At 41.1% G+C, this 26194-nt stretch overlaps 1 protein-coding gene across 1 annotated transcript in view; it reads left to right on the plus strand.

Annotated features, from left to right (window-relative positions):
* Nucleotides 1-1181: 1181 nt before the first annotated feature.
* The window catches only part of DAZAP1 (DAZ associated protein 1), a 62016-nt gene continuing 37003 nt past the window's right edge, over nt 1182-26194 (plus strand). The window contains exon 1 of the mRNA XM_015810680.1: nt 1182-1213. Coding sequence (XP_015666166.1) covers nt 1182-1213 — 32 coding nt within the window. The remainder of the gene's footprint in view (nt 1214-26194) is intronic.

A 26194-nucleotide genomic window follows, 5' to 3' on the forward strand; every position in this document is an offset into this window, starting at 1 on the left:
GAAATAACGGCAATGAATTATGCATATCTATAAATAAAAATGTAAACGTTCGTTTGTTCAAAATCTTAAATCTCCGAAAATTCTTCACCGATTGCTTTGAAATTTTGACACAACGTTGCATTCAAATAAGCGCGTGTTTTTATATACCTACTCTTTTAGTGTTTTTAGTGTTATTATTAGTAAATACCTACGATTATATAGATGTCACACCTGTGACACAAACGTGCGCTTTCTCTTTTCTTTCTTTTCCATTTAACCAGACTGAGCCACAGCAACGCGTGGCCGGGTACAACTAGTACACTATAATTTTGAAAACCCAAATTTTCGCACCCCCCCTGAAATATCATCTCGCACCCCCGGTTGGGAACCCCTTGTCTTAAACCAAATACAGAGACGCGGAATCAAAACCATAATTTCCTTCTTCAACGGACTACACTTCCTCAATGGCCCAACACACTCAAACGGTCCACTTCCTTAAAAAAAACCAAAAAAAAAAACCCAGAAAGAAAAGTACGGTAACTACATTCTCCATCATGCTCCTTGTTCTTTAAAACGGAAGTTAGACCGCGTGCACCACTCTACCCGCTCCTAACAAAGCGTACAGTCCTCCAGACGATCTGTGCTTCCCCGCCTCCTCGTATCCTCCCGCCCGCCTGCACTACCGGAAACCCCGTAGCAGCCAATGATATTCTTAGCGGCTGCTGGGAGGGAGAAAGGAAAGGAGAGGGGGGAGGGGGGAGAAAGGGTCTCGCGGCCCTACTGCGCAGGCGTATTAGCCGGCTTCTACTTGTAGCGGCGGTTGGTGGCGGCAAGAGACTGGGAAGGAGATTGGGCGGGGGGGAGGGGGGAAAGAGGACGCCAGGCGGCGCGCGCGCGTGCGCTTGCGCAGGCGCGCGACGGCGGCGGCGGCTAGCTGGCTGACTGTCGCCGGGCCCCTCTAGTTGTGAGGTAAAGCCGAAGGCGGCAACGGCGGCGAGGACGGCGGCGGCGCCTGGAGCTCCGAGGGCGCCTGTGGCAGGCGGTGAACCCCAGGAGAAGAAGCGGACGGGAGGAAAGCGGCGTTAGGGACCCGCCACCGCCTCTCACCGCAGCGCCGCCGGAGGAGGAGGAGGAGAAGGAAGAAGAGCGGAGGGGCAGCGAGCCGGGCCTACCCCCCAGGCCGTTCTGCCCCCGTCGCCGCCATGAATAGCGTCGGGGGCGCCGACGAGATCGGGTGAGGCCCTGAAGGCGAACGAGCTCTGCGGTGGGGGGGGGGAGAGAGAGAGGTGGCACGTGAGGGAAAGCGACAGGCGACCGCGTGTGGGGGGGGTAGGGTCACGTGGTTAGCGAAGGTTTTCCCCGTCTCAAGGGGAGCCCCCCCCACAGAGAGTCTCCGTCGAAGGGGCGGGGGGGGGAAGGAAGAGACTCCCTTTCTCAGGGCATGGAGCATCCGAGGAGTGGGAGGGAAGGCCCTCCCTGCTCGGTGTCTTTTGACTCAAAAAGAGGAAAGCCGGGAAAGCGGAAGACCGATCGCCTCAGAGAAGCTAACCGCCCCCTCTTTTATGGGGGCATCGCTAGAGGGTGTCCCCAAGGAAAAGCCACCCTTCGCTCGTTTTTAAAGCGCCTCCGCACCCGCCCAGCCAGGTGAATTGGTGAGGCCTTGCTGGGAATTGTGCAGCCTCCCGATTAGTTGGGAGAGCCTGGTATAAAATACCTACCTCTGTTCAGAGAGAGAGAGAGATGGGATGGGATCGCCAAGTGCCGTGGCTCTTTTTCTCTTTCCCGGGGTAACCCTGACCTCTTCGGCCTCTCCCTGTGTACCAGGGGACCGCATGCTGTGGAGAGAGAAGGAAGTTGAGAAAGATGGCTACTGCATTTTTAAAAAGTCCTCCTTTTACCGGTAGTCCTCGACTTACGTCCACAATTGAGCCCCACATTTCTGTTGCTAAGTGAAACATTGGATAAGTAAATGTTGCCCCGCTTTACTGTTCTTGCCACAGTTGTAAAGTGAATCACTGCAGGTGTTAGTAATACGGTTGTTAAGTGAATCTGGCTTCCCCATTGACTTTGCTGGTAAGAGGATCGCAAAACGTGATCACATGACCCTGGGGCACTGCAGCCATCATAAATACATGCCAGTTGCCAAGCATCTGAATTTTGATCACATGACTATAGGGATGGCTGCAATGGCTGTAAGTGTGAAAAATGGTCATAAATCACTTTTGCAGCGCCGTTGTAACTTTGAATGGTCACTAAATGAACTGTTGTAAATTGAGGACTACCTGTAGTCTCCTTTCTGATCAATTGAGGCCCAAAGGGCTTGAGAGCAAGATAGAAGAGTTGTGTGGGGACCTGGCATATAAGGACCTGCTTCTTTCTTTCACTTTTTCAAGATAAGCAGAGGCAGATGTAAAAAGGGAGGGTATAATAGAAATGCTCTGTAAAATTATACATGCTGTATAAAGTGAGAGTGGGTAGAAATGATTTTCCCAAAGGTGCTTTTTCCAAAAGGCAGCTGGACTTTTTTGAAACTTATAAGGTCCAGTTCCCTTTTGGGAAAACCATGACCTGGTTGATTGAGAATCTCCATAAACCTTGAGAAATGATCTTGTTCATAATAGAGCTATTATCCTGTAAGATTAGGGGGTTGGAGATTCAGGTCATCTAAAAGGAAATGTGTGGGATTCATGAAAGATTAAGACAATTATATCAGGGATGGCTATACAACAAAAGCATTTAGTGATAGTAAGATAAAACTGGCAATATGAGGAAGCCATATGGGGTGTTTGGCAGCAAGAATAGTGGGGGTGTTTGTTCCTTAAGGTCATGAAGCAACATCCTTGACTAAATGTGACAGATTTTGAAAAATAGGGCTGTTTTTGAGGGAAATCACTATCTTCAGGGCAGAAACAATTAATACTGGGTCATTGAAAGAAATAATGGAGCTGATGTTTGCATTTTAGTTTAAGCTCTCATTAGTTGGAAGAGTTTGGAAGAGTTTTGTGGTCCTACTGAAATAAATTTTCTTTTCCACATTTGACATGAAGAGACAAAGGATGCCAGAGGAACTGTGGTATCAGGCTCTTTGAGTTGTGTGGTGACATGAGATCATATGCTTTGACTTGTTTGAGTCTGATTCTAGGATCCATCTCTTCTGCCACATATGAAAAGTTAAATTAAACCACCCAGGATCTTTGTATATGTTTATGTCTTTGTGTAGTACTGAAAGGTTGTTTGAAACATTTTTCAGTGCTCTCTATTTACTGCTGTGTAATCAACATAGACTAAATTATGTGTTTAGTTATGTAGTCTATTTGTGACCATGTACATAATGCAGTTTTCTGTTACAAATGTTAAAACCCAATCTGCTTCTGGATGCTAGGTTTCTAACTTGGCGACTCAGTGTTAAGACTAGAAAGTTGCTTTGTTTCGGCCTGCCATGGCTGAGTCTCAAGGTCATAAGGTGATGCCTCACAGGGGAGAATCTGCAACTGTTCTTTTGTCTTCCTTGCATTCTATAGAAATGCAGAATTCATCTAATTCTCTGGTTTCTTTGCATTTTTAAGGGAGATATTGGCCAAATAAGCAATGCCTTTCACCTCTTTTTAAACACAAATCCTTCATAATATTGGGACTTTTGCTGCTGATACACTATTATGTATCCTGTTAACAACCTGTATAGGACAGAACATTGGTGACTCAGTACTTCTAATGAAGTTAGAGTGTATTCCTCTTGACTGCCAAAAGCATGAGTGGCTTTGGAAATCTGTATAAGAAGCTTGGAAATTAATATAAGCTTTTCTTTTGGATCTTCTTTTGATTTTTCTGCTTGCTCTTCTGGACGTCCATGATTTTTGTTCTTGGACAGATATCCACATAATAGTTTCTACTCTGAGAATGTCTGAATTTGCAAAAGGTGAGGAGCCATGAATTCTGTTTCATAAAAATCTTGCAACGAATTTTATATTTTTATTTTATAATCCTAATATAGCTCATCAGTTGTGTCACTTTGTATGTTCTCCTTAGTCACCCTTCTCCAAATATTGTGCAGGATGTCTGCAGTGTATAGGAAGAGAGCTAAAGGAAAACTTTAAATTAGCATTCATTCTGATATTACCATAACTTAATGACATGGCTTGATCATAACAGTTATATTATCAAAATATATTTAATTTTGAGCATTCAAACAATATAGATATTGTATCAAACTAAATAAGCACTAACAAAATTAAGCACGTTATCCCAGGGCAGGAAATAGAGATGCTGCAAGTAGTTATGAGGCTTTGTACTTGGAATCATATACTGCTTTTTTAAAAAGGACTTTAGAACTCCTTTAAAAGAGATCATATACAAAATACCTCTGTATGGATCATTAAAGCAGCCACATTTTCCCCTAATTTATCACAGTTGTTTTGGAAAGCTGCTTTCTGCTGCTTTCACATGTGTTGTGTGCATGCATAGTCATGTTGCTTCTGTGTGAAGAATGTGAAGGAAAGCAGTTGCAAACAAAGATGGCAGAGAACAGCTTCCAGAGCAAACAACCAAACTTGGAAGAAGAAATGGCCCAGTGTTGGGAAGAGGTGTTTTGGAAGTGGTCCCATATGATCTAAAGCTCCTTTATTAAATCAAACAGTCAAAGCCTAGTTTTTTCTTGTAGCTTAGCTTTTGGCTCTCAACTGATGAGAGCAAGTGACATTTGTCATTTTGACTTTTACTGTTTGTCTCTCTTAAGTGCTTAGATTTACATTTTAAAGTTCAAGTGTGTTGATACAGATATATTCCTTTTGGAAAATTATTTTGCCTTTCCGTTTTAAAAATTGGACCTCATATTACAAGAATAACTTGTGTTTTTGAAAGTGTCTGATTTGAAGTGTATTTAAATTTTGTACATAGGAGAAAGAAGATTATAGGGAAAAAGATAATATCAAATGACCTAGATTTGTCAGTTATTTATGATTCAAAGGATTTCCTCTGTGTCTTTGAGTCAGAATAGTTGGGTTTTATAAGAAGGCTACAATGTCCACAGTGGTTTTGGACAGCTTTGCTAGGTTCACTAATTGTCCAAAGCCATGATGAACTTAGTGTTGGGTAAATCTAGTTGTTACAAACTTGAGTAAATATACTCAAGTAATAGTGATACCATGGCTTAAAATAATCAATGAGCCAAGTCAGTGTATGTATATTCAAGTAACCTGGAGAGCTCCACTGCAAAAGAGCTGGATCTACTATAGATTTTATTCCCAATAAGGTCTGTGAGAGGTATTTTTCTTAGCCATATAGGGCATGCTAGATATGATGCCAATACCGTACAATCTCAGACTTAAAAGTACAAGACTGTCATTTCAGCTCAAGGGCCTAAATTTGCAGCTACGCCCACCTGGCACCCGGCGATAAATAATTGGGTTTTGGGTTGCAGTTTGGGCACTTGGTCTCTAAAGTTTGCCATAACTGATATATAGTATATAATAATAGTAATAATAATATAGTGTAATCCAGTCTAAACTCTGGCTGACTATGTGACCAACCATAATAATAATAATAAAAAAACACTTTTAAAAATAGTTTAGACAAAGAAATCATGATTAAAGCTTAACAGTAGATGGCTGTTGTTGAAGGTGTTGAGCCTGATGCTAGAAAGTCAAGATTTGAACCTATTGCTGGAGGGACAGGTTAACTAGTGGTGTCAGTTTCTTGAAGTAGGCATCAAGGGAGGTTGGACACAGCTTTTTTGGGGGGTCTCATCATAAATGGCCTTGTAGCAGCTCAAGCCCTCCGTAATTGTTTGTTAAACTTTGTGAATCTCTCTATATTAGGATCTTGCTCCTTTAAATTTGCCATCCCTGCTTCAATGAGACAAAGTCTTGAGCTAAGCCTTTTGTCAAAACCTTTTTCCAGTTCTGGATTTGTATGCCCCAGTCTTCTTCCTCAAATGCTATCAGCTGCTGCTTTAAGTCCATAAGATCTTCATTGGTCAGTTCTTCGGCAGGGGAGTCGAGTAACTGTATGACATCTTTTGCACTGATATCTAACTGCAGCTGATTACCAATGTCAACCACAGCTTGCCTGGCTTTTGCAGTGTAGTGAGCTGTAAACTCCTGAGAAGCATGAACAAATTGAGGGCACAATTTGTTCCACACTCCTTTCATATTTGACTGCTTCATTTCATCCCAAGAATCAGCAGTATTTTTGATTGCATCACAGATGTTGTAATTCCTCCAGAACTCCCTTAAGCTCATCACATCCTGATGAGTAGCCTTGACTGCTTGTGAGAAGGTCTGCCGTAAATTTATTTATTTATTTATTTATTATTCCAATTTGTATCCCGCCCTTCTCCCGAAGGACTCAGGGCGGCTCACAACATTATTAAAAACAAAGAGAGACCCACACACCCCACCGAATAAAACCAAATTAAAACCAATATTTTAGTGTTGTGATAATTAAAATTCCTAAAAAACCCAATTTAAAAATCCTCCCTAGGCCAGGCCCGCTTGTTGGAAGAGCCATGTCTTGAGGGCGCGGTTGAAGTAGCAGTGTGGTGTTGGAGGATAAAAATACCATCTTTACATTGGGGTGAAGGTTATCTAAAGTGTCTGGATGTCCATCACCAGTGCATTGTCAAGCACAAGGAGAAACTTAAAAGGAATTTGCTGGGCCAAGCAATAGCATTCAACAGCAGGGACCAAATGGTTTAAGAACCATTCTTGAAAAATGGCAGTTATAGCCCAGGCCTTTGCATTTTTGCCTTCCAAATAATAATAAGAAAAGATGCTTTAATGATATGGTAAAGTGTTCTCGGATTTAGGCAGTCATAAACAAGCAAAGGCTTGAACTTGAAATTCCTTGATGTGTCATCCCAAGCATTAACAATAGCTTATCCTTTGATGCCATGCACCCTGGTGCACTTTTTTCCTCCTTTATAATGTAGGTCCGTGGTGGCGAACCACGGTGGCACGCAGAGCTCTCTCTGTGGGCACACGTGCCATCGCCCCAGTCCTAGGCCTTCAACTGAGTTTTATAAAACCTTTTCGCTTTAGGCCCCTGCTGCCGTGTGCAAAAAAAAAAAGGTTCAGTCAATCAATCAATTTCAACTTCTCGCGGGAAAGAAAAAGATCTTGCAAAGTTGAAATTGATTGATTGAACTTTTTAGTCCCACCCAGCCTGCGTTTACCACCGCAGCCACGCCCACCCAATGGGCCACGCCCACCCAGCACCCGACGATACATAAGTGGGTTTTGGGTTGCAGTTTGGGCACTCGGTCTCTAAAAGGTTCGCCGTCACTGATGTAGGTCCTTTCAGGTGTCCCCCCCCTCCAAAAAAGCCACTCTGATCTATGTTAAATATTTGGTCTAGCAAATAACTTCCTTCCTCAATAATAACCTTAAACATGTCAGGAAAATCATGTGTAGTGCTTACATCAGCATTTACTGTTTCTCCTTGCACTTTAATGGTATGTAAATTTGCCCTCATTTTGAAACGATTGAACCTTCTCCCAAAATACTCTTCATCAAAAATCACCTTTATTTGCTGTCCCTGCAACTTTTAAGCCCGTGGTGGCGAACCTATGGCACGTGTGCCACAGGTGGCACACAGAGCCCTCTCTATGGGCACGCACGCCATCGCCCGAGTCCTAGGCATTCAGGTGGGTTTTATAAAACCTTTTCACTTTAGGCCTCTGCCGCTGTGTGCAAAAAAAAAAAAAAAGGTTCAATCAATCAATTTCAACTTCTCGCAGAAAAAAAAAAGATCTCGCAAAGTTGGAATTGATTGATTGAACTTTTTAGTCCCACTCAGTCTGCTGTTACCACCGTGGCCACACCCACCCAATGGGCCACGCCCACCAATGGGCCACGCCCACCAATGGGCCATGCCCACCCGGCACCCAACGATACATAAGTGGGTTTTGGGTTGCAGTTTGGGCACCCGGTCTCTAAAAGTTTCGCCATCACTGTTTTAAGCCATTGAAAGGGCTTTCAGCCTTTTCTTGCAGTAAAGTAAGGCTAATGGGCATTTGATGCTGATTTTGGTTCTCTCTCCACATTATCGATATCCTTTCTGTTTCAGTGATTAAACCACTGCATGGCTTAATAATAATTGTAGCTTTCACCAGGGCAGGTACTTACATGCTCCGTTGTTCTTTATCTGTTAAAATTGTTCTGATTATTGACTGGCTATAGCCTAATGCTTTTTGAAATCGGATGGCATTTCACCCTTTTTGGGACGTTTCGTCATTTCCTCTTTATTTTCAGTAATGATCATTTTCCTTTTCTTTGTTGCAGTTTTGCTTTGGAAGCATGGTAAATAGAGAAAAAACTGGAACGTGACTTGACTCAAAATGGCAGGCAACTTTCTTTTATCATGATCCTATGGATGTTTCTTTTTTAAAAAAAATTATAGGGTCACTCTGATAGTTCAAACTTATCTCTATAAGTTTTAAATACAGACTTTTCTTCAAACCAAAATGTAATCATTACTTTTTTCTGGGTTGAGTTCTAACTTGCTTGGCAGCTATTTCTGGCTATAATCTAGCTGCCGGTATCAAACTCGAATTGCAGACCCTAGAAAGAGAGAATGTGGATCAAGTATAGAGCTCTCTATTTGAATACAGATAGTCCTTGACTTACAACCATTTGTTTAATGAGCAAAGTTATGATAGTGCTGAAAAAAAATGGTTTATGACCGTTACAGCATCTCTGCCGTCACATCAATATTTGGATGCTTGGAACTGACGTGTTTCCAAAGGTTTCAATGTGCTGGAAAAACATGATCGCCATTTGTGATCTTCACAGGGAGTTCTGTCGAGCAAAGTTAATGGGGAAAGCTGGATTCGCTGAATGATCACAGCGAAAAAGATCATAAAAATCAAGCACAACTCACAACAACCACATCACTTAGAAATGAATGTTTCGGTCCCAGTTGTGATTGTAAATCAAGGACTACCTGTAATTTCAGAAGAAATAACCTGTCTGTATTTTAAGCAAGGCTGACCTTGTGGTAAAGTTCAGCTAAAATTCAATCACGTGTTTAATCACTGGAATTCAGTTTCCATAATTCATCTCACACTGCCTGCATCCAGTTTTGGTCACCACGATGTAAAAAAGATGTTGAGACTCTAGAAAGAGTACAGAGAAGAGCAACAAAGATGATTAGGGGACTGGAGGCTAAAGCATATAAGGAACGGTTGCTGGAATTGGGTATGTCTAGTTTAATGAAGAGAAGGACGAGGGGGGACATGATAGCAGTGTTCCAATATCTCAGGGGTTGCTACAAAGAAGAGGGAGTCAAGCTATTCTCCAAAGCACCTGAAGGCAGGACAAGAAGCAACGGATGGAAACTAACCAAAGAGAGAAGCAACCTAGAACTAAGGAGAAACTTCCTGACAGTTAGAACAATTAACCAGTGGAACAACCTGCCTCCAGAAGCGGTGAATGCTCCAACACGAGGTTTTTAAGAAGAGATTGGACGGCCATTTGTCCGAAATGGTATAGGGTTACCTGCCTGAGTAGGGGGTTGGACTTGATGACCTCCAGGTTCCCTTCCAACTTTATTATTATTTTTATAAATGCATAAAGAGTTCTTAAATTATGCTGCCCTTTCTACACTGAAAAGCCTTTTAAAGCATTGACAATTATTTAAAGCATTTAAATTCATTTAACGTGAATCCCTTACATGAGAAGCAACAAGTATGAAAAGTATCAGGTGTGATTTACTTTGGATCCTACAGATAGATTGTTTTAGAAATTATAGACTAGGATTGTAAGATTTGTTTCAGCTGAAAAATATGGAGGAAACCAACTTCCAGCAGGGAAAACCCAATTCAGGAGAACCCACTAGAACTCAGTTCACATGGAGCAATTCACCTCTCACTATCCTGAAGGTAGCGAAATGTTCTGGCTGGGTACCCATAATCAAACTCAAAATGGTGGACACTCTCCTTCCTCAAGTCAACAAATGCTGAAACTGCAATGCTTTCACGAACCATTGAAACAGTGTATTAAAAACACACACTACTTCGTGATGCTCATGAAAGCATTGCATGGTGTTAGTGGTTTATTGGAGGACACCATCTGCCATTTTTAGTCAGATCATGTTGCTGGTCAGCTGTCCTCCATTTTAAGTACAGTGCTATAATGGGTAGCTTGTTTGAAACTATGTTAAGTCCGTTGTTCTTAATGCATGGACTACCTGTATTTAAATTATTTATTCAAATTTATTAAAGCTTAATGATAATGTTATGGAGTTTGTAATTGATCACATCTGCTTGGCTTCCTTTTGTGGTTTCAGTTTGGTAGCTTTAAGCTAGTTTTGTTAAAAAAATATTACTTAAAACAAGACAAAAACACCATCAACATAAAATTTTATTATAGCTATAAGGCCACCAGTCAGATACAGATTAAAAACTACAAAGTTTTTTTTAGTACAAATAAATGAGCAGGAGCTATAAAGATATATTGAACAGCCCATGTCAGAGGGATCTGACAGTATTTAATATTTCTTTGTTATGTATATGAAGGGGTGTGGGTTTATACATATCGTATATATAGTATGTTTTAGGTGTGTCATGTATGTGTTTTCACTTTGAGAGCGGGCAATTAAATTTCATTTTTGATGTGTGCCGTTGTGCCCACAGTAAAAAAAAATGACAGTAAAGGTTATCTGTCTGTCTGTCTGTCTGTCTATCATCTATCTATCTATCTATCTATCTATCTATCTATCTATCTATCTATCTATCTATCTATCTATCTATCTATCTATCTATACCTAAAAAATCTTGAAAAAGGTTGTTCATTTTTGGCAGAATATACAATGATTGTGTGAGTTATTAAATGGAACAACTTGCCATATATAATAAGCAAAGGAACACACACACACACATGCACAAAAAAATAGCTCAGGAAAATTCAGCAATCCTACCTGCATAATGTCTTGATATCATTATCAAGTCAGTTGTGTCCTTTGAATACTTTGGAAGTTTTTTCTTTGCCCATCCAGATTTTTATTTTTTTACCCACTTTCTTCAGGCTCTTTGGCATTGGTTAATCTACATTTATTCAGTATACCAGAATTCATCCATCACAAAGTCAAATACCAAAACTCTCTTAGCTTGTGGTAATCTATTGAGTCATGTATAAATAGCACTGAGTTTATATACAGCTTCCCTGTTTGACCTCAGAAAACCTTGCCTTTTTTTGTTTGAATATTCATCAAGGTGTCCATAAATAATTTCAAGTAGAGCTGAGAGACTGCAATGGCCACTGAGAAAGGAAAACCTGCATTCAGCCTGCTATTTGATGTGTCAGAAATAGTGGCACATAAGCAGTCAAATATACAATAGCTAGTGCACCAATATGACTGTGTGACGTTTCAGTACCTCAACGTCATTCATTTTATATAGCTTTTAGTCCAAGATAATATAAAATTACATAAAATCAGTTTCTAGTAAATATGCAAGGTGGCTTAAGACTATATACTGTATTTCTGGTGCCTCCTTTTTACAATGTGCATTTCTTTTCTGTAATCAAGGGGGGAGGGTTGCTTTTAGTCCCTTTAAAGCAGGAAGAATAAATAAGCTATCAAAATAAAAATAAAACAATAGAAAAGATGCTTGCGGAAAATCAGCAAAGAAAATTCAGTTCCAGTTTTAGAATTCTTTTCACTTTGTAATTTCCACTCATCAGTTAGTTTGCCATTTGGATAACCTTGTGCAGTTTATAATCTCATAGCTCAGTTTTATATAAAATGAAAATATTTAATTTCTGTCATTCTTATTAGCAAGGATTAGTAGGCAACTCAAAAGCCCTAGCCAGCATGTCCATTAGCCAGAAATGTTGGAAGTATAAGTATACTGCATCAACAGACTTCTTGACATGAACTTAACTATTTGAAATTAGTAAATAATTGTGACTGCCTAACTCAGTTTGTTGCAGAAATTGTGTTTTCTATTTGGAACTCTCTTTAATGGAGATTGTGTTCTCTTTAATGGAACATTAAGGTCTACCTGGAGTCAAATTTGTGATGATTTATGTGTTAGTTTTGTGCTTTTGGGAATGATAATACAGTACTAACTTCCTTTTCTTTGCTTTATTGATGGAAGATTGCATGTGATGAAGAGATCCAAATTACTACGGCTATTATTCACGTTCTTGCACTAAAATCTGTGCTCTGAAATTTGAGAGTATAGAAAAGGAAATAGGTTTTTTTAAAATCACATTTCAGTTTTGCCGATGACAGAATTAGTTAGTTTAGAAACACCTAGACACTATCAGGAAAGACATCTCATATTTTCTTGATATAATGATCTGTGTCATGGGATTTATTGCATTTCAGAGGCTGAAAAAGAAGCATTTGTCTCCTAGATTCATGCTTTTTTTTTTAAACAAGCCATCCAGATACTTTCTATCTTTATAAGTATTTTTTTCTTTTTAAGAGAATTATTTTGCAGTTCTTGAGTTTTATCATTATGGAGAAGTAGCTTGTGTATTTATATCTCACCTTTATTTTGTATAACTCAAGGTGCCATGTACAAAAGCTCCCATCTCTTATTTTCATTAGTTGCTGGACAGTATCGACTGTAATGTGTTGTGCTGCCTTTTGTCCTGACATCTGTGCTTTCGTTAGTTTATCTGTCACTTTTATCACTTTATTCCAACTATATAGGATTCACTTTACCCCAAGTCAGACTGTCCATTGAACTCAATTTCCTGGCACTTCCGGTTGAAATAGCTTTCTTTCAACAGAGCGCTACTTTATTTAAACTTGATATATACCATATTCAAATAGCTTTCTTTCAACAGAGCGCTATCTTATTTAAACTTGATATATACCATAAAAGCTGTCCCTTTGCCCTTTTTCTTTTCTGGTGATATCCATTTATGACAATGTCATTCTTGCTCCTATTACTTCTGTAGTTATTTACGCTTGCGTCCTAGCTGTGTCCCGCGACAGGGCGAGCTCCAATTCTCTCCCCAACTCCCGCCAACCCAGCAGTTCGAAAGGATGCAAATGTGAGTAGACAAATAGGTACCTGCCACTTTGGTGGGAAGGTAACAGTGCTCTGTAATGTCATGCTGGCCACATGGCCACAGCAATGTCTTCAGACAGCACTGCCTCAGTGGCCTTGAAACGGAGATGAGCACCGCCCCATATAATTGCCAACGACTAGCAGAGTAAAATCCCTGGAGACTCTCTTACCTATTTTTTATCCAGCTATCTAATGGCAGCCATTGCCAGGATATGGCTCATTTGTTCTATAGATCCAGTGCATCGGGATGGGTCGAGACAAAGGCATTAATAATTAGAGCAGTTAGTTTTCTTTTGTCTTGGTGGCTGAAAAAAATAGGAAACAGGTGCTTTTTTTGCACTAGGAGGTGTCTTTTGTTAAACATTTTTATTGGTGTTAGAAAATGGGAGTAGAGTATGATCCTACCACGAATGACTTAGGCCAGGGGTAGGCAACCCAAAACACTCATAGAGCCACTTGGACCCGTTTCCCACCGAAAACAAAACATTGAGAGCCGCAAAACCCTTTTGACATCTAAAATGAAGATAACACTGCATATATCCTTTTTTACCTACCTACCTTTCTTTCTTTCTTTCTTTCTTTCTTTCTTTCTTTCTTTCTTTCTTTCTTTCTTTCTTTCTTTCTTTCTTTCTTTCTTTCTTTCTTTCTTTCTTTCTCTTTCTCTCTCCCCCCCTCTCTCTCCCTCTCTCCGATCTTCTACTCACCTAGCAAGCTGTTCTCCAACAAGCTCAGGGGTAGGCAACCTCGGCTCTTTTATGACTCATGGACTTCAACTCCCACAATTCCTGAGTCAGCATAGCTGGGCTAGCTAGCTCTCTCTCTCCTGCCCCTCCTGCTTCCTGCAGAGATGCAGCAAAGGGAGGAGCCCCGCCCAAAAAGCTTTTCAGCTTTTCAGAGAACACCGTGAGTCCATTCTCTTTTTCACACACACACACACAAACACAGAGAGAGAGAGACAGAGAGAGAAGCAGGGAAGCATAAGTGCCTCTCTCTGTCTTTGTCTCTCTTTGCAAATGGCAGAGGAGGCTGGGAGCCACAGGGGAAGGCTCAAAGAGCCGCATGTGGCTCTGGAGCCCCAGGTTGCCGACCTGTGACTTAGCCACTATTTAAAGCTGCGATATTATGACCTCATTACCACTCTTGTGTGGCACATATTAGAATGAAGTGAAACCAACCATTGTTCATCAATAGTTAATTTATGAATCCTTGAGAGAAGGAACAGTACCTCTTTTACAAGTTTCCTAGATGTCCTCTTCCCAGTTTGATTAATAATTATACCAATGATTCTCAGTACAGATAGAAGGTTAACTTCTTAGACAGAACTGGACTTCTTTGTCCTTCCCTCAGATTTATAGAAGATATGATTCAAGGCAAGCATACGGAAATACCTAGTACTAATAAAATACTCATCTTTTTCAGTTGGGCGGCTTTACAGTGCCCCGTATGGTTTCCCATTTCATCTTGTGAATTAGTCAAATTGATTTAGTTCTCTGTTACTCTTTATTGATACATTCATCTCCAACCACTACATTATTGCTTGCCAAAACTTTATAAATGTTTGCTTAAGAACAGGGATAGCCTGTTGTGTGATCCTCAGACGTATTTGGCTGAATCTTCCATCAGCCTCCCACATTAGTTATGCTTACTGAGACTGCTGGGAATTGAATTTAACTGTTGGAATATGACATGTTGCTCATTCCTGGTACAGGTAGTCCTTGACTTACGATTACAATTGAGTCCAAAAATTCTGTTGCTAAATGACACATTTGTTAAGTGAGTTTTGTCCCATTTTATAACCTTTCTTGACACAGTTGTTAAGTGAATCACTGCAGTCATTAAGTTAGTAACACAGTTGTTAAGCGAATTTGGCTTCGCCATTGACTTTGCTTGTCAGAAGGTTGCAAAAGGTGATCAAATGATCCTAGGACATTGCAACCGTCCTAAATAGGAATCCGTTCCCAAGCATCTGAATTTTGATCACGTGACCATGGGGATGCTGCAACGGTTGTAAGTGTGAAAAATGGTCATAAATCACTTTTTCCAGTGCCAGTGTAACTTTGAATGGTCACTGAACGAACTGTTGTAAGTCGAGGACTGCCTGTATTAAAAATACAATCTTTCAGATATTTTTTACTATTTGCTTTATTTTAATGCCGCCTTCATTATTTTTACAAATAACTCAAGCTGGCAAACATATCCAACACACCAGCCTCCTCCTATTTTATCCATAAGTACCCTGTGAGGCAAGGTAGACTAAGAGAAAGAGTAACTGGCCCAAGGTCACTCAGCTGGTTTTCATGGCCTAGAATTCACAGCCTCCTGCTTTCTAGGCCAGCAGTTTAACCACTACACCAAACTGGCTCTACAGTATATATATGCTGTGGAGTCGAGGAGTCGGAGTCGGAGGAAATTTTGGGTACCTGGAGTCGGAAGTACAAAAAACTGAGGAGTCGGAGTCGGAACATTTATCTACCGACTCCACAGCCCTGGCTGTGGAGTTGGAGTCGGAGGAAATTTTGGGTACCTGGAGTCGGAAGTACAAAAAACTGAGGAGTCGGAGTCGGAACATTTATCTACCGACTCCACAGCCCTGTATTATACTACTAAGATTCTTCTTGTTATGATCTTTTACTGGGCAAAATGGTTAATCGTAGGGCAACAATTTTTGAACAACAAGGTACCTCAAACAACAAGGACTTCCAGAATGTGTCCAAATTCCACTGTTTCTGATGCTTTCTGAAGATTCCCACAAGGAAGGTCAATGGGGAAGCCAGCAGAAAGTCAGAAGCCACTCTTGTTCCCACTGCATTTTACCCACTCTTAGTCATTCCGTTTCTCTGGGTAAGGAGTTATCTCTGAAACAATGTCCCAACAATGACTCTGAAACAATGACCCAATGGGTTGCCTAGCTTTATGCTAAAGGTGATTCTAATTCATGGATACAATCACACTAAGTGGTAGAGCACAAAGACTCTAGATATCACGGGTATCAAACCCGTCATGTCACGTGACGTGTCGCGACATATGGCGACTTTTTGCATTGCCAGAGCTGGGGTGGGCACAGCCTCTGTATGATGCAACTGGTCTGTGGGCCACCAGTTTGACACCCCCTGCCCTAGATCAACAACAGAAAAACAATCTAGTTTGAAATCACCAGTTTCCTGGCTTCTTGTGCTCAGATTGAATATGAACTTAATTTTTAATGCGCTTAACAAGCCAATGAATCCACACACCCCATCAAGTGGGGGCTTGGCAACTAACCTGCCCCCAACCCCTGGGAGTATATAGTCAGGGTATTGAGTTAAATTCGTTTCGAATAATCTTCCCTAGAAAACACACAATTAGGTATGCTAGTATTTAAATTTCTTTTCAGAAGCTACTGAAAGACACCTGGCATCCCCACCTGTGGGGTTATGATATCATTGCGTATAGGGATTCTCTTTTGGCTTATGTTGCTGGCTTTGAGGTCTATTCTGAATTTATCTTGCCTTTAGTGCTCATGAGACTTATTTTGCCAGATTATTGGGACTAGAACTGTCGTTGTAGTATTTGAAAAGCTTGAGGCTGTACTTACTATGATCTATATTTGCCATGCTCAATTATATTTTTTTAACATTCTGAAGCTCTGTCAAATGAATCCTTGACAGTGAGATTCTTACTGCTGATTTTTCCCAAAGGTGCTTTTTCAAAAGGCAACTAGACTTCGTTTTTCCTTGAAGATGTTTCGCTTCTCATCCAAGGAGCTTCTTCAGTTCTGCCACGGAAAAGGCCTATTTCCTAGGTATCATAAGATGGCAGCATCTTACGGAAAGCACTAGCAGCATGCCTACCCTGTCTGGTCTGTTAGAATGACAGGTGTTCTTTGGGAGAGGCTACCCGCAAATAACTTGATCCTGTGCCCTTTGGGATTTAAAATTCATAAACAGTACCTTGAATTGCACCCAGAAACTGGGGAGTCCGTGCAGTTTGCGCAACAGGGGTATGAACTGGGTAAACTTAGGGGGGGCCATTGTAGCTTTGGGATGGTCTTCAAGGGCAGCCCCAAATCGATCATATTTCAGTAATCCTATTATTAGTCTGCTGCGAATTCAATTTCTTACTAAAACACTGGTAAAATCCGGGTTTTCTTTTCATTCGTATACTTGAAAAAGATTTAGAATGCCATTCATTGCAAATTTGACTCTCCCGGCGGTTCCATGACTCCCTGAAATATGTGAGGGAGAGGAGAAGGAGGAGGATTTTCTGGATCAGATCTGGGGAAGCTGCAAGGGAGAAAGATGAACTGAAAACTCTGAACTGAAAACTCTTTATTACGCTTGAGTTCACTATATACCAGTGGTGGCGAACCTATGGCACGGGTGCCAGAGGTGGCACTCAGAGCCCTCTCTGTGGGCACTCGCGCCGTCGCCCTAGTCCTAGGCCTTCAGCTGGGTTTTATAAAACCTTTTCGCTTTAGGCCTCCGCCGCCATGTGCAAAAAAAAAAAGGTTCAATCAATCAATTTCAACTTCTCGCGGGGAAGAAAAAAGTTCTTGCAAAGTTGGAATTGATTGATTGAACTTTTTAGTCCCACCCAGTTTGCCGTTACCACTGCAGCCACGCCCACCCAATGGGCCACACCCACCCAGCACTCGATGATGTATAAGTGGGTTTTGGGTTGCAGTTTGGGCACTCAGTCTCTAAAACGTTCGCCATCACTGCTATATACAAACCCACAGCTCTTGTATCTGAGGAAGCCCTGTTAGTTTTGAAACATGATAGTTATTCTTTAACTTTTTTTGGGGGGGGTGGTGATCAAAAAATACACGTTTGGAAGATGTTGGTCACTTGGGCAAGGCAGGAAAAAAAGGATGCATTCAGAGTAAAAATCACATCAAATCCTATTTACCTTTTTACCAGTTGATCCAGTCCCAGAACACTATTTTCTCTTTCTTTGAAGCTAAAACTACTGAACACGGGTATGATACAAAAGGACATTTGGTTGTGCTCCACCCTTTAGAATAGAGATAACAATCATAAATACTATGATGACTTCAGCTCCCCTCCTTTGTGTAAAATTGGGTTGCTTAATTTAAGTGGCAGGCCATCGAGAAACTGATTTACTGCTGTTGTGCAAAGAAAGCAAGGAACAAATGTGCAACTTTTTTCCTTTAACACATTGTACTTAGAAAATAAATCCATAATGTATTTCCCTCCCTGCTGGAAAGCCCATGGCAGTTTGATGTCACTAGGCCTGCAGTTCGTTCTTTATAGGAATTTCCCACAAAAAGAAAGAAATAGTCCCAACCTTATTAGATAATACACTGTCAGCATTTGAGGCCGAATATAAATAACAATGACTTACTTTATTAAGTAAAATAGAAATTCTGAAGGAAGTCAATAAAAGAATCGCACACATTTTTGTCAGGAGAGTGTAAGTAATTTATAATGGCAATAGGCCGTTTTGAGTGGAGTAAAACTGTTCAGTACTTTTTTAAAAACTTCCTGTGAAGGCTTTTTACCATTCCAGTCATCCTAGCAATCCTTGCTCTTAGTTGGCATGCATGCATGTACTACCACTACCCCTGCTTATTCTTACAGATCTAAATATATGGCACTTTTTTATTTCTTTACCCAACTCCCAAAAGAATCATAATGAAGAGAGGAAAACTACATTGATTACATGGTTTATGTATGCTCTTCCCAATAGTTATTTATCACAAGCTTCTCCTGCTTTTCCTCCAAGGAATATAGCGAATTGTTGTTGTTCTCCCTCCCCCCCCCCCCCGGGGTCTCCTGTTATGTACACCAACAATCTTTTATCTTAGACTAGGCCAGTGATGGCGAACTTTTTAGAGACCGAGTGCCCAAACTGGAACCCAAAAGTCACTTATGTATCGTCGGGTGCCGGGTGCGCATGGCCCATTGGGTGGGCGTGGCCCATTGGGTGGGCGTGGCTGCAGTGGTAATGGCAGACTGTGGGACTAAAAAGTTCAATCAATCAATTCCAACTTTGCGAGATTTTTTTTCCCCACGAGAAGTTGAAATTGATTGAATTTTTTTTTTTGCACATGGCGGCGGAGGCCTAAAGCGAAAAGGTTTTATAAAACCCAGCTGAAGGCTTAGGACTGGGGTGATGGCGCATATGCCCACAGAGAGGGCTCTGCGTGCCACAGGTTCGCCACCATGGGATAGGCCAAGTTGATGTCCTAGAAACACCTCAGCTTCATAGATGAATGTGGGTTTGAACCTGATATTCCCCAGGCCTTGTATATTTAATCTATAACTATTCTGACTTTTCTGTATTGGGCCAATAGTTGTGTATAAAAAGTCTTAAGTCTGACAAGTACCATGTGCAATGGGACAAATGTTTAGCATTAAAGGAGTGCATTTTCTATTTGCACAGCATTTCAGGCCTGAGGGTTCAAATCCCAAACCAGGGTTAATACATTTAAGGTTGAAAAGATGCATCTTTACCATAAGAACAGACAGTCTGCTGTCACATTAAGATTTGGAGGCTGTGTATGTTGGGCGGTCTTGCAGAGTGGGTTGTGTTATATCATGAAAGATTGTGAGGTTTCCAGTTTTATGGAGAAGCAGATTCAGATATTGTGGGGGAAAAAGAACTCAATGCCTTTAGCATATGAATGACATCCAGCTCCAAAATGCCTACTCACTATTCCCAGTATCCTCATGTATATTTCAATAATACTGAAGGTAAAATAATGCCTTTTACTGCCTTCTATTGCAGCTGCCGGTCTACACAGTAGCACAGTCACTCGACTTTACAACACTTCATTTAGTGACTGTTCAAAGTTACAACGGCACTGGGGAAAAAATGACTTCTGACTATTTTTCACACTTGCATCCTCATAGTCAAATGATCACGATTCAGACGCTTGGCAACTAATTCATATTTATTACGTTTGCATTATCCCGGGGTCATGTGATCATTTTTTGCGACCTTTTAACAAGCAAAGTCAATGGAGAAGCCAGACTCACTTAACAACTGTGTTACTAACTTAACAATTGCAGTGATTCACTTAACAGCTGCGGAAAGAAAAATCGTAAAATGGGACAACATTAACTGAACAAATGTTTCAGCAACAGAAATTTTGGGCTTAATTGTGATCATAAGTCGAGGACTACCTGTACTACTTTCTGATACCATCCCTGCAAGTAAGATCAGAACCTTATTACACAGTGCCTCTAATTTACATAAATGACCAGAAGGAGCCCTCGTTGGCAGTATCAAAGGTTGAGGAAAGATCAAGTAGTTTCAAAAGAATTGCACTTTCTTAAGGGGGTCATCTATTGTGACGATCAGGGCAGTCTGAAACTAGAGCCTAGACTGAAAAGTTCAGCATATCTAAGTACATCTGCAGCTGCACAGACATCACTCTCTTAAAAACTTTGTTTAAGGGGCATTGTTAATAGAGGAACAGTTGGCAAAATTCCCTACAACTGGGGAAGCCTTCTTCAGGAGCGGATAGAACATTGCCTTCTTAAGATCAATGGTACCATTCCATCATGTACCCCTGTATCTATTTTCTTGATTTGCCCAGTCATTCCTTTTGGCAAGTACAAGTGAGCTCAGATGATGGGCCAGAGAGTTACAAATGTCCTTGTCTTTGGACTTCTTGAACTAAAAGTGACCCTGCAGATTTAGGCTAGATAGTGCACGGGACATTTTATAGCAAACTATAAAGAACTGAAGTCAGGTTAGCATGAAGATAAGGGATTTCATTCTCAAAATGCCTCACAAATCTGTCTTTGTAGTTTGGAGAGAGAGAGAGAGACCACCACAGCCACGCCCACCAGGCACCCAGCAATAAATAAGTGGGTTTTGGATTGCAGTTTGGGCACTCTGTCTCTAAAAGGTTCGCCATCACTGGTATAGGCTAACAAGGATACTGGCAATATCTCTACTATGACTTCTGTAAAATCATCCAGAAGTTTCAAGAAATCAACAGATTCTATAAGTGTCTGGGATGGACCATCCTTAATGTATTTCTTACTCTTTCAGGTAGACAATGAGGCGACAAAGCCCCAAGTCTCCAGAAGCTGGCTTCTTCATTGCCCAAGTGGTTCACCTGTTGTTCTTACGCAAAAATTAGATCGAGTGTGTGCAATTACCTATACATTGACCTGATTGTGGCATTCATAGAATCTATGGAATCTCCATTTGGCCTTATTTGTGCAACCTTATGTAAATGTTGTGATCCCCAAGGGCTACTGAACTGAATTTCTGTATCACACTGGAGAGCACAGCCAGTTTGGTCAGAAATGGTAATGGAGAAGGGTAGCACTGACAACGCATCTTACCGATCCCAATTTGAATCTTGGAAACATTTTCTAGTGGGTAGGGTAGTATTCCTGCCCCTCTGTCCCCAAATTCAGTTGCTTGGACCAGGGCTGCATTTAGAAACAAGTGGATAAAGCTGGATCAAATCTCTAGGACTTAGCTTGCCCATCCATGCGTAAGTAATATCCATGGGATTGATTTCTTGTACAATTATTGTGAATGAAGTCTCATAAATACAGCTGCCAAGCTAAAACGAAAAATGGCATTTTGTGCAGATCGATAATTAGGATGCTTTTATCTCCCCCCTCCCCCGCATGTTACTGCTAGTTGCGGTTCCCGTGTTGAGAGAACACGTAATAACACTGATGGGCAGATGCTGCATTTAAGAATCCAACTTATCCTTCAGAGGGAGTGGTAATTTTAAAATAAACTTGTCTACTACTTCTTCCTTTGTTACCATAAGGCTACTATATCAAAGCCATCATTGTCGTTGCTGTTGTTTTGCTTAGGACAGTTTTACCCAGCCACTGTAGTATGCAAACCATAGTTTAGATCAATATAATCTGTGATCTGTGGCAGTACTCTATGAAAACAAATGACAAGAGAAGCAGAACTACTTAGCTTCTCTTCTGGCTCAGTTCCCTTTATGAAGTGGATAATTGATTGATATAAAGTGGGAGCAGTTTATATTAAAACTTCACTGGCACGTTCCTGCTTCTGAAGCTTCCTCAGTAAAAGCGTTGCTTATTTATATTTTAAATGGACACAGCTACACAGCTCTCTGCAGTTGAGCCATATACACATTAATATAACAAAACCTGAAAGGTTAAACCAGGTTTTTTTTAAAGGTAAGCCTAGCTAGGGAGTACATTCATACTACAAACATATTAAATATAATTCAGATCAGGTGGACATAGATGCTAATCTAACCCAAAACCTGTGGGAAAAGTCAGGTCTTTAAGACTCATTTGAAGAATAGCAAGATTGTGGTTTTTCAAACCCTCCGGGGTGTGTTGGATCTTATGGGATGGGCAGAAACAGGAGAAAGGCAGCTTCTCAGCCAGTTCCTAGGCATGAAGGGTTTTGTATGTGATAGCTACCTATAAGCTGATAGCATAAAATGCTTATAATAAGCAACCACAAATTGGACAGTATTTCTGCCACTCCCTAATCTGTGCAGATAGAAAGTTTTTACCTCACCTATCAAGGATTTGTCCCTTGAGTCCTAAGTAAAAATACGTGTCTAAGATCTTTATCCCCAGTGCTGAGAAATTCAGAATTTAAGAAACCAATTGCCAGTTCTGACGCACAAAGGAAGGCTGTGTAACCCTGCTGACTTGCACAGAGGGAAGGTTTCAATTAAAAATGGCTTATTACATATTGAAGCTAAATCTCCAGTTATATAAAGGAGTTTATTGGGAAAAGGCAAGTGTAAGAAACACAAGGGAAGGCAACACCCAGCTTTCTGATTAAAATCAATACAGTCAGCCTAGCTAAATTAGTTTCTTAATGCCTCTTTAAACTCTTGGATTTCAGCATATTTTCAGAGGTCATTACAGAAACATTGGTAGAGGGCTCCTGCTTGGATTTTATTTTTAATGCTCTACCCTTTGGTGTGGAAGATAATTGAAAGGCAATTTCATTTAGGGAGATAGATTGCCTCTTTGTCCATTCAAGAAAAAAAAATTGTATCTTTGATGTCCAAAGCCTAGCTGGCAAATCCTAAATTATATAGTCAGTAAATTCTCTTAACTTGGTTGAATTATAAAATGAGAGCCAATTTGTTCTGGTAATTGAGGCATCAGTCTAGAAACGAGGACTGTGAGTTCTAGTCCTGCCTTAGGCATGAAAGCCAGCTAGGTGACATAAGGCCTGTCACTCACTCTCAGCCGAGTTCATCTGACAGGGTGGTTGTTTTGTGGAAAGTAAGAGGAAGGATATTAGATAGGTTCACTACCTTGAGTTATTTATAAAAATAATAAAGGGATAAAAATATATTTTTTAAAAGGGTTCAGCCTTGCTTTCACCAGTTGTGCCATTATATTAATGGGACTACATGGGAGAGGCTTTTTTGGGAAAACAAAAGCCGAGTTTCATTTATTCATATATCTCAGAATGGGATCAAGAACTTTAGGAAACCGTGTTGCATCATACTACAAACTAGGGATTGATTATAATGTTTCAGCTGTTGTGAAAGGATTCGACAAAACATTCCATCACAATCAAATTAATAGATTAGTTAAATATTGACACTTGTCTATTAAGTGATCCAACGCTAAAAACCAGAGCCAGAGAGGAATGGTTTATGGTTCCTTATAAAACTAGACTGAAGTTCCCATAGAAAGGAATAGATGTAACTCAGAGATGAACTGTGAAGTTCTTAGTGCTCTTTAAGCGTGGTTGTTTGCTTGTGGTCTCTTCATTATTCAAATAGATAACATCATCAATGGGATTGAGTGTGGGGTTTGCTGCCTGCTTATATATACCGCGTTTTCCCGAAAATAAGACACCCTGAAAATAAGCCCTGGCTTGATTTTTACGCGTGCACCCAATATAAGCCCTACCCCCCCAAAATAAGTCCTACTTAAGAGCCCGCCCACTCCATTGCACCTGGTTGCACGAGGTGAGACGAGGCGCACGGGTAAAAAATAAGCTTGGGGGGGGTGGAGCTGCCCCACGCACCCTGCACCCACTTACCTTAGGATAGTTGCAGCCAGGCCTCCTATGCCCTTGACACCTGCCTTGCCGGCTCCACTTCTTCTCCCGCCGCTCGCTGCCTCTCGCCCCCAGCCTCCATTTTGCTGTCAAAGGCCTTCCAGAAAAGCCTCTGCAGCCGAGAAACGAGCTCAGGATTGATGCACACGGCGCCCCCTGGCTTCCATTTTGCTATCAGAGGAAGGCGGGTAAGACATCCCCTGAAAATAAGACCTGGTGCCTGTTTTGGAGACCCCAAAAAAAAAATATAAGAGGGGTCTTATTTTGGAGGAAATAGGGTAGCTGCTTGTTGTACCAGTTTTGTTGGAGGTGTGGTTTCCTTCATTCTGTCTGATTGTTGTCTGGTGTTGATCTTGCTTACCTGAGCAGTAGCTGCTGGAAGGGGATGTGTTCTGGTCATTTTATTTTCTTTCTAGGTTTTTTATTGCCTCTTTTGAATTCTGTGTAAATATGGTTTATCTGTGTGCTTTACATTACAGGTAGTCCTTGACCTACAAACTATAATTGAGCCCAAATTTTCAATTGCTAAGCGAAACAATTGTTTTGCCCCATTTCTTACCATAGTTGTAAAGTGAATCACTGCAGTTGTTGAGTTAGCAACATGGTTGTTAAGTGAATCTGGCTTCCCCATTGACTTTGCTTGTCAGAAGGTCACAAAGGCTGATCACGTTAATCCCCCCCCCATGAGACTGCAACCGTCATCAACACATGCCGGTTGCCAAGCGTCTGAATTTTGATCACATGACTCTGGGGACGCTGCAACAGCTGCAAGTTTGAAAAAGAGACATAAGCCGTATGTTTTTTCAGTGCTGTTGTAACTTTGACCGATTGCTAAGTGAACTTTTGTAAGTCAAGGACTACCTGTAATAGTCATAAATTACAAGAAAACAGATGGAAAGATTGGTGTTTTTTTTCTAACATTCAGTGTGTTATGTTCTGAGAGTGGAACCAACACCAAGATTATTAATTGTGTTGGTGAGCTTACTTTACAGGACACGTTGAAGCAGAGGCTAGAAACCATCTGCCTGCCATTTGATACTTTGGATTTCTGCAGTGAACAGGATTGGGCTTGCTATCCTGAACTTCCCATTGTAAATCCCAGAGGTGCTTTTTCAAAAGGCAACTGGACTTTCTTTGTTTTTCCTGGAAGAAGGCTGCTTCTCATCCAAGAAGCTTCTTCAGTTTCAGTTCAGAACCGAAAAAGCTTCTTGGATGAGAAGCAAAATGTCTTCAGAGAAAAACAAAGAAAGTCCAGTTGCCTTTTGAAAAAGCACCTGTGGGACAACCATGACCTGGATGACTTGGGAATCTCCATAGCCATTCCCATTGTAAAGGTTTTGTGAACTTGGTCAGTAGGGCTCATGTCTTCCTTTAGCAGCTTTAATCAGCTGCTATCAGGCAAAATTAGTAAGTAAGAAGTTCTCCTGATTCCTCTGGAAACCTGTCAATATTTTCAGGGAGTGAATAAGATGGATCCCATTTGATTAAGTATGACATGTTATAATAGTAGTAGTAGTAGTAGTAGTAGTAGTAGTAGTAGTAGTAGTAGTAGTAGTAGTAGTAGTAAAGTTGGAAGGGACCTTGGAGGTCATCTAGTCCAACCCCCTGCTCAGGCAGGAAACCCTATACCATTTCGGACAAATGGCCGTCCAGTCTCTTCTTAAAAACCTCCAGTGTTGGAGCATTCACCGCTTCTGGAGGCAGGTTGTTCCACTGGTTAATTGTTCTAACTGTCAGGAAGTTTCTCCTTAGTTCTAGGTTGCTTCTCTCCTTGATCAGTTTCCATCCGTTGCTTCTTGTCCTGCCTTCAGGCGCTTTGGAGAATAGCTTGACTCCCTCTTCTTTGGGGCAGCCCCTGAGATACTGGAACACTGCTATCATGTCCCCCCTCGTCCTTCTCTTCGTTAAACTAGACATACCCAATTCCAGCAGCCGTTCCTTATATGTTTTAGCCTCCAGTCCCCTAATCATCTTTGTTGCTCTTCTCTGTACTCTTTCTACAGTCACAACATCTTTTTTACATCGTGGTGACGAAAACTGGATGCAGTATTCCAAGTGTGGCCTTACCAAGGCATTGTAAAGTGGTATTAATATTTCACGTGATCTTGATTCTATCCCTCTGTTAATGCAGCCCAGCACTGTGTTGGCCTTTTTGGCAGCTGCAGCACACGGCTGGCTCATATTTAGGTGATTGTCCAC

This window comes from Protobothrops mucrosquamatus, unplaced genomic scaffold (genome assembly GCF_001527695.2).
Source record: "Protobothrops mucrosquamatus isolate PMUCROS unplaced genomic scaffold, P.Mucros_1.0 scaffold14, whole genome shotgun sequence".
NCBI classification, from domain to species: Eukaryota; Metazoa; Chordata; class Lepidosauria; order Squamata; family Viperidae; genus Protobothrops; species Protobothrops mucrosquamatus.